General features: G+C 45.6%; 1 protein-coding gene across 12 annotated transcripts in view; it reads right to left on the bottom strand.

The window, feature by feature from the left end:
- Window positions 1–16,097, bottom strand: part of Atp2b3 (ATPase, Ca++ transporting, plasma membrane 3) — a 70,527-nt gene that overhangs the window by 23,013 nt on the left and 31,417 nt on the right. For all 12 annotated transcript variants that reach the window (XM_006528084.4, XM_011247614.3, XM_006528086.3 and 9 more), the window contains 9 exons: window positions 14,743–14,907; window positions 13,917–14,131; window positions 13,136–13,378; window positions 11,946–12,187; window positions 7,843–8,077; window positions 5,021–5,200; window positions 4,811–4,898; window positions 3,697–3,803; window positions 2,429–2,620 (listed from right to left, as the gene is read on the bottom strand). In XM_006528084.4, coding sequence (XP_006528147.1) covers window positions 2,429–2,620; window positions 3,697–3,803; window positions 4,811–4,898; window positions 5,021–5,200; window positions 7,843–8,077; window positions 11,946–12,187; window positions 13,136–13,378; window positions 13,917–14,131; window positions 14,743–14,907 — 1,667 coding nt within the window. The remainder of the gene's footprint in view (window positions 1–2,428; window positions 2,621–3,696; window positions 3,804–4,810; window positions 4,899–5,020; window positions 5,201–7,842; window positions 8,078–11,945; window positions 12,188–13,135; window positions 13,379–13,916; window positions 14,132–14,742; window positions 14,908–16,097) is intronic.

Genomic DNA, 16,097 nt, shown 5'->3' with positions numbered 1-16,097 from the left:
AAATACAGAAGTGGATGCTCACAGTCATCTATAGGATAGAACACAGGGCCCCCAATGAAGGAGCTAGAGAAAGTACCCAAGGAGCTAAAGGGGTCTGCAAACCTATAGGAGGAACAACTATATGAACTAACCAGTATCCCCAGAGCTGTGTCTCTAGTTGCATATGTAGCAGAAGATGGTCTAATCGTCCATCAATGGGAGGAGAGGCCCTTGGTCTTGCAAAGATTATATGCCCCAGTACAGGGGAATGCCAGGGCCAGGAAGCGGGAGTGGGTGGGTTGGGGAGCTGGGCGGGGGGAGGGTATAGGGGACTTTTGAGATAGCATTTGAAATGTAAATGAAGAAAAAATCTAATAAAAATTGTTTTTGAAAAAAGAATCAGCTTCACAGGGTCCAGATGTACAAGACCATAGATGGAGTCAATGAAATAAAATGTGCTGAGACAGTCTCACAGACAGAGAGCAGATGAACATTTCCAATGCTGGTGAGGCAATGGGAAGTGGCTGCTAATGGGTGTGAGGTTTCCTCTGGGGACCATGAGAATATTCTGAGAGCAAATAGAGGTGATGGTTACACAACACTGAATATACCAACCCATGCAATTCTGTACTTTCAAATGGTTAGGGTGGTTATTATGATGTTATTCATACATGACTTAGATATCAAGAAAAAGTCCTCGAAGGGCTAGAGAGTTAGCTCAGTTAGCAAAGTGCTTGCCTACAAGCATGAGAACCTAAGCTCACCATCTAGAACCTATGTTAAATAAGTTTGGCACAGTGGTGTGAATTTGTAGTCTCAGGGATGGGGAGATGAAGATGTGAAGATTCCTAAAACTTGCACCCAGCTAGACTGTCCAAATCCGTGAGGCTGGGGTCTTACTGAAAGGCTGTCTCTCAAAAAACAAACAAACAAACAAACAAACAAACAAACAAACAAAAACAAAAACAAAAAACCAAACCAACAACAACAAGGTAGATAGTTTCCAAGGAATACCAGAGATTGACTTCTGACCTCTACATGAACATGAATGCATATGTATCCACACCTTGCCAACACAAAGACTTTCATGTGTACACACTTGTGTATGTGAGTGTGCACACACACATCCTTGAAACAGCCAAGCTGATCAGCAAAACCAGTTAAGTACTTGGTAACAATAAAGTCAACCATCCCTAACAAGAAATCAGTAAATTCTGCCCTCCAGTCAATGGGGAGGATGAAATCATTGAGAAAGGGGAAATGTAGCCAGGTAGTGGTGGCACACACCTTTAATCCCAACACTCAAGAGGCAGAGGCAGGTGAGTCTCTGTGAGTCCCAGGCCAGCCTGATCTACATAGTGAGTTTTAGGACAAGCAGATCTGTGAAGGCCAGAGGACAACTTGCATGAGTAAATTCTCTCTTTTTACCCAGTGGGTCTCAGGGAACTGAACTTGGGCCATTGAACTGAGTGCACAGAGAAAAAAAAAAAAAACCAAAACTTTGGAAAGAAACCAAACCAAACCAAACCAATAAAACAACAACAAAACCACCACCACCACCAGCAGCAGCAGCAAAAACAACAACAAAAACAAACCAAGAAAAAAAAATCCCCAGAAAGAAAGAAAGAAAAAAGAAAAAGAAAGGGGAACTCTGGAGATCCTCTGTGACTCAGCCATTGTACTCCCAGATCTAGACCCAAGAGAGTGGAAGGCATATGCTCATTGAAACTTGGACATGAGTGTTCTTAATGAAGTGGAAGTAGGCCAAAGATTGGTCCGTGGATTAATGACAAACAAAATGAGGCCTATTGGACCATTATACAGCTATGAAAATGAATAAATCACTGGCCGAAGCTGCAACATAGAATATTCTTGAAAACATTCTGAATGAGATGCTGAGTGCAAAGGCTACGTATGTGGAATCAGCAAACTGGCACAGTGGATAAAGGTGCAAACATATGGCCTGGGTTCAATTCCCTGGGGCTGACAGGGTAGAAAGAGAAAGCTTACTTATGCAAGTTGTCCTTTGGCCTCCACATGTGCTCTGTAGCACATACATGTGCCAAGTCCCCTTTACAACAAAGCAACCCAAAGGTTACATGCCATTTTATTCCATTGATACAAAATGTCTACAGCAGGTAAATAGAGACAGAAAAATAGAGACAGTCGGGTGCTTAGAGGGGGATGTGGAATAATTGCTAGTAGGTGAAAGGTTTCCTTTGGGATGGGTGAATGTGTTCTGGAACTAGATGGTAGATGGAACTAGATGGTGATTGTATGACATTGTGAATATACTAAAAAGTTTACTAATTGGTTACCATGATCAGTTAAGGCTTTTGGTATGTGAGTTTGATTTCAATTAAAAGAATCTGCAGCAAAGAAAACACTTGTTCTCAATATGGCCCTATTTAAGTCCATACTATTGCCCTTAGAAACCCCTGGTGCCCACCTGAGTAATGCAGGCACCCGTGAAGGCCACGATCACAGCTACCACGTTGACTGTCAACTGAAACTGCAGGAACTTGGAGATGCTGTCATAGACATTGCGGCCCCACATGACCGCCTTGACAATGCTGGTGAAGTTGTCATCAGTCAGAATGATGTCAGAGGCCTCCTTGGCCACATCAGTGCCTGCAATGCCCTGGGGGATGACACATAAACACAGTGCCTATTTCTCAGTCTCTTTTTGCCACCCAGCTCACCTGGGGTGGTTCCATGCCTTTCTCTTTTAAATAAGATCCTAGTTGAATAGCACTTGTTTTAATCTAACATCCTATTGCTGCAAACTGCATGATATCACTTGTGGCTGTGAGGGGGCCTTTGCTACTAAACAACATAGTTGCTAACAATGTAGACACCCATAGAGCCTTCCACAATGCCCAGCTGCCATTGGGTGGCTACTTGCCAGCTGTTGCTCTCGCTATTTGATAAAGCTCTGAGAAATGTGGGCTGTATAGGTAGAGTAAAGGGCCCATCATTTGGCTACATGGCAGAGTCTTGCTTCTCCACCACGCAAGCTTGGGCACAGCAATACATATCAAATCTGTGCAGACCTTACCTACCCCATCTTGGTCTTGGTCTTGGCCTTGTGACACCAGCCACTCTGGGAAGCTCAACTTGCTCTGTCCTCCCAGTTGTGAGGCCCAGGAACTACTCCACCCCATGACTACACCAAATGTGGACTGAGTGAAAAGGTCTTCGTTTCTGCTAGAGTTGGGAAAGATGACACAAGGCTCCTGCCCCCTATGTGTTGGGGTCATGGTTCATCATGTGGGCAGTGCCTAGAAGGCACTGCTCACCAAGAAGAGCTAGATCTATAGGAACAGAAGGAGAGAAACCAGAGGAAGAACCCTCTGTGGTCTCTGCTCATCACTCTTGGGGCCAGAGGTTACTTGGAGAGGACTGAGAAAAGATGATTGTGGGCAGATGCCATTGTTGACAAGCCACTGTTCATGGTTCCTCCCTTTCTTCAGTGGTGCAGTTGGGTTCCACTGTCACCTCTGACGTATTGACACCAAATATCTTTAAACAAATCACATATGCATTCATTAATGATCAGATTCCATACAGTCCCAAATGGTCAAGATATGAGAGAAGGAAGCTTCTAGCACTCTGTCACCTGCCCTGACACTGGCTCTTCACTTTCTGATGCCAACTTAAGTCCAGGAGACAGGATTTCATTTGTGTGATGAACTGGTTTGGTACCAAGTGGCTTACCATGGCGAAGCCCACATCTGCCTTTTTGAGGGCTGGCCCATCATTGGTGCCATCTCCAGTCACAGCCACCACCTGCCGCTGCTCACCAGTTGTGCTGTCAATAATGCCTGGAACACAGAGTGTATCAGGGTAAGGCTATATGCCAGAGGTTGGTATGGGTTGCTTCTGTTGCTCCAGGTTACTTATGGGATCAAGGCTCCTGGCTTTATTGTGATAGCTTCACCTTCCCATTTCCACCAAAGTCTTTTGCTCACTAACACAGACCAGCATGATTTGATAGAAAGGAAGGTCTATCATTGCCTGAATTAGATGATTGTCTCCCTGTTCCGGGCCTCAGTTTCCCCATTTGTTCCAATGGAGGGCAGCCTTTATGAGCCATTCTTTTTTTTTAACAAGTTTTTTTTCTTTTTAATTATTCTTTATTTATATATGTGAGTACACTGTAGCTGTCTTCAGACACACCAGGAGGCGGCATTGGATCCCATTACAGATGGTTGTGAGATGTGTAGTTGCTGGGAATTGAACTCAGGACCTCTGGAAGAGCACTGACTGCTCTTAACCACTGAGCCATCTCTCCAACCCCCATTCTTTTTTTTAATTAGGTATTTTCTTCATTTACATTTCCAATGCTATCCCAAAAGTCCCCCATACCCTCCCCCCTCCCCTACCCACCCACTCCCACTTCTTGGCCCTGGTGTTCCCCTGTACTGAGGCATATAAAGTTTGCAAGACCAATGGGCCTCTCTTTCCAATGATGGCTGACTAGGCCATCTTCTGATACATATGCAGCTAGAGACACGAGCTCTGGGGGGTACTGGTTAATTCATATTGTTGTTCCACCTATAGTGTTGCAGATCCCCCCAGCTCCTTGGGTACTTTCTCTAGCTCCTCCATTGGGGGCCCTGTGATCCATCCAATAGCTGACTATGAGCATCCACTTCTGTGTTTGCTAGGCCCCAGCATAGCCTCACAAGAGATTTATGAGCCATTCTTAGTTGGAATTTTTCTAGTCATTGGTTCTAAGCTCTTCCAATCAAGAACCTAAGAGCAAGTGACAACATGCAGGGATGCCAGATATAGCCACATGTTGAAGAGGGTGAACAAAGTTGGTTACCTTTAACCAGAGTATGTTTATCAGTGGGAGATGACCGGGCAAGCACCCGCAGCTTGGGCCACACTTTGTCCAGCCGCTCCTGTTCAATCTGGAGGAAATAAGAGAGACATCAGAGTCTAGACTGCAGACAGGCACTGTGGCTGGGATGACTAGGAAGCTAGCAGAGGGATGGGGAAAGCAGAAGCTCAGGACAGAGATGCAGGGAGCTACCTCGCCTTTCTCATTTCGAATTCTTCTGTTGAATTCCTTCCCCTCCAGGCACAGGAAGTCCTCTCCTGGCTGGATGATGCCACACTTAGCTGCAATAGCCCGGGCAGTGTTGATGTTGTCTCCAGTCACCATACGGACTGTGATGCCAGCACGCTGGCATTTTCGAATGGCTTCAGGGACCTGGGAGATATAAGAGTGATGGGTGGGGCTGGCAAGACAATCCCATATTTTGTGTTTGGAACAGATCTTCAGGATCCCAAGTCCCAGCAAATCTATCAGTACAGTGAACCCTATGGTTCCAGTTCAGGGTTCGTGGAGTGTGGTGTGAAGGAGTTCCGAGGATGGTCTACAGTGGGCAGGTACTCTCCCCAGCCCACTAGCCAACTGTCTCCTGCCATCTCCTTCACTGTGCCTGGCCACAGAAATGAGCAGATATATAGACCTAGCTATGAATGTTTCCCTCTCTTGTCTAGTTTGTTTTTGTTTTTGTTTTTTTTTTTTGATATAGAACTCAACTATTTTCCTCAGGAATTAATCTTTGTCTCAGCTGTAGATTTTACACAATCTATTCACTAGAGGATGTGGAACATTACTTGGGGTTACAATGCATGCATTTCTTTTTCAAATAGTATAGCATTCTAGAACTAAGGAGAAAGAAAGAGAACTTCCAAGCACAAAGCACAAAACAAGCCAACAGGGTGGGAAGCCATGAGACCAGCCTAGGGGTTTTAACATCATTCCAGTAGTGGACAGATGGAAAGGGCAGTTTCCAAACATGATATGTGTGGCTCTTCAGGCCCTGGGGATGCAGAAGGGACAAAACAGGCAAGATGGAATAGCATAGGTGGGGAGGAGGGCCAGTTCAGAGTTTGAAGAATTGAATGAGGCAAGGCCTAGGTCTGTGAATTCTTTAGTGAGTTCCCTTCGAACCTGAGGAGGAAAGAATGTAGGAGGTATCTAGATCTAGCCTATTCCCCTGGCCTATGGAGACTAGAGAAGGTAGGGTGGGCACAGATGGACAGAGCAGTTTGGGGATAGCCAGTAAGCAAATAGAGGGTGGTGAGCAAGAGCAGAGGAGTCTCTACTTAAGGCTTTGACAGTGATCCAATAATCAAAGGCAGAACTGTCAAGTGATAGGGAAGGACAGGCCTTGAGCAAAGTCTAGCTGTGATAGTTCACCCTCCCCACCCCCACCCCCGTGTGTGTGTGTGTGTGTGTGTGTGTGTGTGTGTGTGTGTGTGTGTGGTGTCTCCTTATACTAAATCTCAAGAACACATCCTGTTCTCTTAAGGTCTTAAGGTGCTGCATAAGACCTTCAGTAAAGAGAACTTCCTGTCAATCAGGAGAATGAGGCAGCTCTTCAGCTTCATTTCCCAAAGTGGCTGGAAGCCTTCTTCTCTGCTGCTGCCAAGTGACCATAATGAGCCTAAGAGCTAGGAGCTTGGCAAAGGTTCACCCCAGAATCCAGGTGCAGCCACTACTCCAAGGCCTACCCACATATGCAGTCTCTAAGCTCTTAGTCCCCTAGCCAGGTGGTAGGAACACTTCCTCCAAAGGATACCCTCCTTTGTAGAGCAGCCTGTTCCCTCCTTGTCTATTGTGACCCATTCCCTATCTTATCAAGCCCCCCATATCACAGCAGGGAGTAGAGGCCTGTAGAAGTTCCCAGGTCCACTCCAGTCCATCTGCTGGACTTTCTGTGGACATAGTTCTCTGTCTCCCTCTGGTGGCTATCCTGTACTTTCCAGAGCCCAGCAAATTTGACTAAGACCCATGGAGGTTTCCCTTGTGCTTGCCTCAGAATCAGGACTTGATGTCAGGTCTCCCCAGTAACTTTATGGCGGAACTCCCTCTCAAGCACGTTAAGCCACAGAGGAACTGACCTTTTCCCTTGGACCGCTGAAATAGGCTCTTCGTGTCCTGAGTTTCTACCCTGAACTCCCCAAGGTACTCACTGAGGTTGGGTCCTCGTTATATCTTTCTCAACATGTATCTGTGTTTCACATTTTCTGAGGTGAAAATCTTCAAAAATATCACTGCACAGCTGGCTCCAGGGCTCACTCTGCTGCCAGCCCAGTCCATCCCCAACTGAGTACAGGGGTGTTCTGCTGAGAGTGACCCATGTCTACTCTTTACATTCAGGGAGTATTTGTTTTAGAACTGAGTGTCTTTGCTTTGTGATCCTTTATGCACAGCTTCTTTCTCATCCCCTGTCAGAGCCAAAGCTCAGGCTAAAGGGCAGGATCAAGTAGTCTAACATGAGGTGGATACCAACAGACAGGGCTGGGAAGATAGAGGGCCCTTTCACACTATTTTCTTGAGGATCTCCCATCTTTAAAGACCAACAAATATAACCATCACACAAAAAGTGCTCAAGTCAAAGGCTTTAGGGACTTCCCAATGTCAAGGCCACCACAGACATCCCTTTTGATTTTGTGTTTGCTTCAGCCACATGATCCTTGAGATCTACTCCCCCCCCCCCCCATTTTGCCTCTATCACAGCTGCAAACTTCCATAGGTTCCACAGAATTCCCATAGGTCAAGGACAAGAGAGCTTGGCAAGGGGATCAAAAGCACTAAGGAAGCGCCCATGGCCTTGAGAGACTCCAAGTCTCTGTTTTCCATGCTGCTTTATCTATAAATAGGACAGAAAGAGGTGTAAGATCTAGGAAGGTGGGAGAAAGAGGCTCTTGCCATGTGTGTTTGTGTTCCAAGCCTACGGTGTGCAGATCCAGTGTGGAAAAAGCTACCCTGCTACCTACTGGACAACCTTGAACCTGGGGAATAGTTACTACAGCAGCTTCCAGAAAGAGGGCAGCTACCTCAGGTCGCACAGGGTCCTCGATGCCCACAACAGCTATGCAGGTAAGGTCACCAACCACCTCATTCTCATTGTCCCAATCAGGCTCCTGGATAGCAGAGAAGTCCCTGTAGGCAATGCAGATGGTGCGGAGGCCATCACAAGCCATAGGCTCAATGATCTTCTTCACCATATCATCCCGGTCCCGAGGACGAAATCCTCGGAGTTCACCATTGCTGTTTAAGATGTTTGTACACCTGGGGCAGGGCAGGGGTAGTGGGGTAGGTAGGGGCAGGGAGTGAACAAAAGGAAACAGTGCCAGTCATACTGGATTAGGATGGGACCTTAGCCAATGATATTATTAAAAAACCAACCAACCAACAAACACACATACAAAAAACAGGATGCAGAGGTGCGCAGACAGGGGAGAAGACCATGTGATCACAGTTGAGAAACTGGGGGGATGCAGCTGCATACTAGCAGCAGAACTTGGGAGAGGCAAACAAAGATCCCCTCTTCCCACCCTAAGAGAGAGCACACAACTTAGACCACACCTTGACTTTAGGTTTCTGGCCACCAGGAATTTGAGGTAATAAATTTATGGTGTGTGTGTGTGTGTATTTGTGTAAAAGCCAGAATGAACTAGATTATTGTTCTTAGTTGTTATTTGTTTGTTTTGTTTCTGAGACAGTCTCTCCCTGACCTAGAGCTTGCCAAGTAGGGTAGGCTAGCTGGGCAGAGAGCCTCAAGGAACGACCTATCTCTGCTCTGGTTTACCAGGGTTGGAATTACAAGATTTTTACATGGCTTCTGGGCAAAAACACTACCAATTCAGTTGTCTCATCCATCTAAGATTTACATTATCTTAAGCCATCAGGTTTATGGCCATTTGTTACAGCAACCTGTGAACACTCAGGCTAAGGGACCCAGGCAAGAGATGGCAGCCTGAGGCTTACTGTAGCTTTCCTACAGTCTCTTTAGGTCCAAGGAATGGAATGTATGTGAAAGAAACCCCACTTTATGGTTGCACATGGCTGTTGTTCCTGCACTTAAGAAGCTAACGCAGGGGCTGTAGAGCTGGCTCAGTGGTTAAGAGCACTGACTGCTCTTCCAGAGGTCCTGAGTTCAATTCCCAGCAACCACATGGTGGCTCACAACCATCTGTAATGGGGTCTGATGTCCTCTTCTGGTGTTTCTGAAGACAGCTACAATGTATTCATATATATTAAATAAATAATATTTTTTAAAAAAGAAGCTAAGGCAGGAGAACCTGGGAGTTCCAAGCTAGCCTGAGCTACATAGTGGAGAGTCGGCTTCAAAAAGCAAACCAAATGGGGACTGAGGAAATGTCTCAGAGGATCAAGGTGCTTGGTTCCTGCCCGATGACCTGAGTTCAATCCTGAGGACCCACATGGTAAAGGGAGAGAACAGACTTCCTTGTCCTGTGACTTCCACTTGTGTGTACACATGCATGTGCACATGACGCACACACATGAACTCACACAAACGATAAATAAAGGAGGAGCTAGGGAGATGGCTCAACTGTGTAGAGCACTGGCTGCTCTTCCAGAGGATAGGGTTTTGACTCCCTGTACCTACATAATTACCTTTAAGCCCAGTTCTCAGGGGATCTGATGCCCCCTTCTGGATTCCATGGGCACCGTATGCGTGTGGTGCACAGAAATATGTGTAGTACAGACATACAAACAAGCAAAATCCTCACATATGTCAAAAGATAAAATAAAATAGGGGATGGAGAGATGGTTAAGAGTAGCAGCTGTTCTTCCAGAGGATCCTGGATTGAATCCTAGCACTCACATGAAAGCTTGTAACTGCTGTAAACCCAGTTCAAAGTGATCCAATGTCCCCTTCTGGCCTCCATAGGCACTGTACACACATGGCACATAGACATACATGTAGACAAGGCATCCATACACATAATTCAACAGTAATTTAAAAGTGTAATAAAACCAAAGATAAGAAAGTAAATATAAAAGCATAAACAGCAAAAACAGACAAATTGGATTTCACCATGATTTGACACTATCTGTGCATCTACAGACGATGTTGGAAGAGTGAAAAGAGAAAATTATATGCTCGATAAGGACTTAGTAGTCAGTATAGAGCACAGATTTAAAGCACAAGAAAAACACAACCCAACTCTCTAGCATGGTCGTCCAAACATTTCCTAAGTCCAATCACAAGTTAATCCTAAGTTTTCTTCCACGGGACCAGGTATGGTGAAAGCAATGATCCTAGTTCTTGGTACCAGTTTCCTAACCACCCCTCAGTACAGTTAAGGTAGCAACCAAAGTGAATTATCACATATATACCTAGGAATAAAACAGTTGGGTCACAAGACAGTGCCATGCTTAACTTATTATTAATGTAATAATATTACATTATTACCAGTGTGTGTGTGTGTGTGTGTGTGTGTGTATGTGTGTGTATGTATGTATGTAAGCAGGTATACAAATACATGTATGCACACACATGTGTAGGCCCAAGGTTACCCTGGATACCTTCCTCAATTGCTCTTTACTGTAGTTTTTGGACCGGGTTTTTCACTGAACCTGGAGCTTATCCATTCAGCTAGAATGCCTGCCCAATGAACTCCAGTCAACTGTGTGTCTCTCTCCCCACCACCACTGCCTCTGTGTGCTACTGACACTCACAACTTTTACATGAATGCTGGTCTTTTTGCTTGGTGTGGCAGGCACTGAGTAATTGACATCTCCCCAGCCCTGGTAATACTGTTTTATATTTCCATCAGAAACAGAAATATTCTAACATCTTCTCATTTTTAGTGGTATTTCTAATTTTCAAGAAATGTAAATTGAAATTACCAAGAGACCCTACTTTCCACCCAATAGAATGGCAACAACAGCATTAAAGAAAGCCTAGATTGTTCTAAGATCTTACCAGGTAATTCTGGTGGGAACTCAGAGGACTAGAATGCTAATAGGGATGCAAACGGTAAAACCTGTGCTTGCAAGATTTCAAATGAGAACAAGGACAATACTGAAAATTGGACTAGAGACCATTTGTATTATGCTATGGAAAAGATCTTGTCTACACTTTTGCCCATGCTCTCACACTCGGTGTGAGGTTAAATTTAAAGGTGATAGACTAATTAATCTGGCAGAAGAAATTTCAAGATGGCTCAGCAGGTAAAAGCATTTGCCTTTAAGCCTGGTGACCTAAGTTTGACCCCAGGACCCACATTGTGGAAGGAGATAACCAACGCCCACATTAGTCCTCTGGCTGCTACATATGTTCGCGTGCACACACACACACACACACACACACACACACACACACACACACACACACACAGAGAGAGAGAGAGAGAGAGAGAGAGAGAGAGAGAGTTGTGTTATAAAGTTCCAGCCAAGGAGCATGTTGCTGAATGATAGTGTCACTTTAGAAGGCCAAGCATTGCTCCGATACGATAAGAATGATGTCTAGAGAGAATCTTACAAATTAGGAAGGCCACAGTTCAGAGATGTAAAAAAATACAAATTGTTTTAAAAAATTATGTAGGGTCTCTAAGACTTTTGAGAAGACACCTCCAGGATACCCTGCTTGTCCCAATCTGTCTAGTGAACTATTTTTCTGGGATTGTCCCATTTATTCATCTGGCAAAATCTGTGTAGCCCTGACTGTAGTGAAATTCAATCCATAGACCAGGCTGGACTTGATCCTCAGATCTTCCTTCTGAGTGCTGATATCAAATTTGTGTTGCTACCACTGCCCTGCTAAATAAATATTCTATGAGTTTATTTTTTCCTTTTTTGGTGGTAGTAGGAGGACAAGGCCTCCTTAAGTTTCTCAGATTGGCCTCAAACTCCTAAATTCTGTATATCCTCCTGCCTCATCATTTGACACAGCTGGGAAGAGAGGTGTTCATCACTGTGCTCAGCTCAAGTATTCTAGTAACAGAAAGCTGATTGACAGTGTGTGCCCTATAGAGTTAAGAATGCATACTCAAACCTGTACTTGAATGACCAAGAGCCCAAATGTGGAAACAACCCAGATGTCTGACAGTAGACAACTGGGTGAATCAAATGCTAACTAGCTCCCTGCCATTTGAACCCTGGATTCTTCTTCCTATTACACACTCACTTTTTGAGCAGAATCTCTGAGGCTCCCTTGCTAAAGAGGCGGAAGCCACCATCAGGCATGCGGATAACTGTGCTCATAGACTTGCGAACTGAGTTGAAGGTGTACACTTTGTAAAGCTGATCTTCTGGTATCTGCTCCCGTACTGGCTGGAAGTCACGTTTCAGGTCCAAGACGAAGCCCAGCAGAGCACACTCTGTTTTGTTGCCCACTTGGCGTGGGAGAGCGCCTTCTTTCTCTGGAGGCTGTAGGCAAGAATAATCAGCTTGGCATCAGGGCCCAGAGTACCTTCTGTTCCATCCCCAAGGCCAAAGTTCTCAACCAATCTTGGCCATTGTGTAGCTAGGGGGTGGTGGCATGGAACACAGGGAGGGCACCCTGTCTGCAAAGTGGCTCTTTATAGGTTTTCCATTATTTACCATGCTTAGAAAGGATGTCTATAACCCACCTGTCCCACCCAACTGTAAGAGTACCTGTCAAAAATTCTTGCTTTTTCTTGTTTTCTTGAGATGGGATCTGTCACTGGCCTAGAGCCCCTAATTCCTACTTGTTTTTGCCTCCCCAGTGCAGAGATTACAAGCAGGCTGTTGCCTAGCTTTTTCTTTCTTTCTTTTCTTTTTCTTTCTTTCTTTCTTTCTTTCTTTCTTTCTTTCTTTCTTTCTTCTTTCTTTCTTTCTTTCTTTCTTTCTTTCTTCCTTCCTTCCTTCCTTCCTTCCTTTCTTCCTTCCTTCCTTTTCTTTCTCTCTTTCTTCCTTTTCTTTCTCTCTCTCTTTCTTTCTTTCTTTCTTTCTTTCTTTCTTTCTTTCTTTCTTTCTTTCTTCCTTCCTTCCCTTACTTTCTTTCTTTCTTTCTTTCTTTCTTTCTTTCTTTCTTTCTTTCTTTCTTTCTTTCAAACATGGGTTCTGGTAAGCGAACTCAAACCTTCATGCTTGTAAAGCAAGCACTTTTAATGACTGAGCCATCTCCTAAACCTTGATCTTTGCTTTTCTCCTCTGCTCTGTGTTTCCTTTTATAGTATGGTGGGGGCAAACCCAGAGCTTTATGTACAGTAGGCAAATTCTTTACCAATACCACTCAGCTACATTCCTAGCAACCCAAAATTTACAAGTGGACCTAATGAACCCCTCAGGGAGGTTTATGCCATGCCACCAGCCCTGCCCCCTTCTCTCATTTGCCCTCCTAGCCATGCTCACTAGAATTTTGGTGGTGTAGGCACTGTTGATGGAGATGGCGTGAACCAGAAGGTCAAGAATCTTGGGGGTCAGGGCGCTGGGAGCTGGAATCTCTTTGTAGTGGGTGTCTCCTAGGTAGGACTGGACCACTGTCATGCGGTTGGTGGTGAGTGTGCCCGTCTTGTCAGAACAGATGGCTGTGGCATTGCCCATGGTCTCACAGGCATCCAGGTGGCGTACCAGGTTATTATCCTTCATCATTTTCTGTAATGGGCAAAGATGGTGTGAGATGCTTCAGTTGTTTACTCAGAAGGATCAAGGCAATGTGAGTAAGTAACAGTAACAGTCCATTTGGTGACATCGGTCATCTCTGGGCTGGGTGGTAGCAAACTGAGAGAGTAGGTATGTAAGATCCAACAACTTCCATCAGACAGGGAACAGTGAGCTTCCAGGAAGCTACTTGGAAATTATCTTTCAGAGCTCCCTCTTCAATTTCCTGTTATCTCTGTTTCCCTCTACACTCCACTGGTTCTTCTTTACTCTCCCATTAGCTCTCAGTGTCCCAGAACCTTTGAGGTCTTTCAGCTTGTTTTCTGCTCCCTTCACTGTGTCTGAGGGTTAGGTGGCTACAGTGGGACCCTCTGCTAGGATGTATTAGTAAAGTCTATCTTGCCCAGTACCTTTCTTCCAAAGGCATCCCTAGCCTTCCCTAGTCCCCTCTACACCTAAGATGCCCAATGACATCCCACTCCAGTTTTGGGGTCTGTGTGATGGAATTAATTGTAAGTAGTAGTATTATTACCTTGACAGAATAAGCCAAGGAGATAGTAACAGCAAGAGGCAGGCCCTCAGGGACAGCCACAACCAAAACAGTGACTCCAATAATGAAGAACTTCACGAAGTACTGCACATACACTGGTGTGCACTCTGCCAGCCATACCCGGCCATCCACGACAAAGGTCTCAATCACAAAGTAGAGGACCAGAATGATGACAGTGATAGCAGACATCACCAATCCTGTCCAGCCATGGTAGAGAGGGGGAGAAAAGGAGGGAAGAAAAGTTGAGGACAATGTAGTCATGGCTGGCCTGAGTCCAGTCAGGGCCTTTGCAAGGGGTTGATGGATTTGAGATAAACAATTCGAGACATGACTCTATGGAACAAGAGGTCCTGAGGCAGCCTTTATTTCAGTTTCCCCAGAACAGTGTGATATAAAGAGCAGAAAGCTGAGGATATGAGATGTACATCTGTGAGGGGCTAGCCATCTTCAGGTGTTGAGGCTCTGGACAGCAGATTCTTGATAAAGTTAGCAGCCTCTTGACTGTGATGTGGCCAGAAGCCTTGAGTCAGGGAGTCTGCTAGTTAATATGTAAGTGTGTGACTTAGGCCACACTGGGGGAGAGGGTGGTACCCAGAACTTGACAGTCATGTTTAACTTTGGCTTGCACCTCTGGCCCTATAGTATATGCCACACTCTTCTGGAATACTATCCACCTCTCTGCACATGAACTTGCCTTAGGGCCAGGACAATATTCTGTTCCTTGCATTCATAGCATCTGGAACTGATACTACTTCCAGGAGCCCAGTGTCCTCCAGGTTCCTGCCCTGCTGCCTCTGCCTGAACCTACCTGCTTTCCCAATCTGCACAGCCAGTTTTGTGAGCTTTCCTTGCAGGACTGACTTCTCCTTCTTGGGTACGTTGGCTTTCTTCTTTTCCCGCTCCTCCATTTCCCCACCCTCGGCGCTCTTCAGGGGTTGCATTTCCATGGCAACAGCCCCATCCTGCTTCTTAGCTGTACATAAAGAAAATCCTTGGATGATGTTAGAGCCTAGCATGGGTAAAGGGGCTACAAAGAACTATCACAAGGAAATACATGTCTCATCATATGGGATTTAATGGAGCACTTTTAATGTCAAGTTTTGCAAAGGGAATCTGTAGGCCTTCCTCTGTTGCATGCTAAGCCCAGGCCCTCCTGAGGTAGGCAGGTAACTGCAGCATTGTCCTAGGTGGGACAGAGAGATGGTTCTTTTGTGGGAAGGGTGGACAGATACCAGCACAAAGAACTTGTACACAGGCAAGGTGGCCAGTCCTGGAATGCCCCAAATCTCAATACCTGAGAGAAGTCCTGTGGTTGGTCCAAGGAATGTTCTGGAACCAAAATCTGACTCATTTGACTACAGATGTTCAAGCCACCCCTACTTTCCCCACCAGGGACACTAAGGAGTTCTTAGTATGAACTCCTTTTTAGCCCAGGAACCCTTGATCAAACTGCCTCCTCCCAAGTGCTCTCAGGCAACCTTGTTCTGTCCTGATCTTTCCCTATCCCCTCTTAGATCAGGGGGCTCCCCTCATTCCTTCTTTTTAGGCTCCTCAATTTTCATTCTTGCTGCTTTTGTGGAGGTGACATGGATGCCCACAAACACTTACTTCTTCCACTCTTCTTAAGGTAACTGCTGCCTGACCTAGTAGTTGTGGGGGTATCCCCTGTTTTTTTTTTTTCTCTCTCATTATACATCCCTTCACCTCACCTGGTATCCCAAAGCCACTTACCAGAGCTCTTTCCTCCTAGCAGCCTTGAGGACATGCCTGGCCCTGTCTAGCTGTGTCTCTCTAGCTTTGAGTCTCTGCCTATTGTTATCCCACCAAGCAAAGGTCCCAGCCATCAGAATGCCTCCTCTACCCAAAGCCCTACCAATCTCAGTTATCTTCCAGGCTCCAGCTGACTCTTCTTGCCTGGGATACTCACAGGACTAGCACCCAGGGATTTTGACAAGTTACCCTCTCTATGCCTCAGATTCATCATCTGGTCAAAGTGGTCCCAGGGTGTCCATTCATGGGTAATTCTCATTTGTGAACAAGCTCAAGCCATGCCTGATGGCCTTGGTACTGACCAGCTGTTTTCCAGGTGGCCCGTCTAGGCTTCAGGAAAGCAGTGTCTGGTAGAAGCAGCCTCCAGGGATGTCTCCTTCACTGCCAAGCCAG

The sequence above is a fragment of the Mus musculus genome, chromosome X (assembly GCF_000001635.26).
Source record: "Mus musculus strain C57BL/6J chromosome X, GRCm38.p6 C57BL/6J".
In the NCBI taxonomy this organism is placed as follows: Eukaryota; Metazoa; Chordata; class Mammalia; order Rodentia; family Muridae; genus Mus; species Mus musculus.
This window is presented reverse-complemented; position numbering and strand designations above follow the sequence as displayed.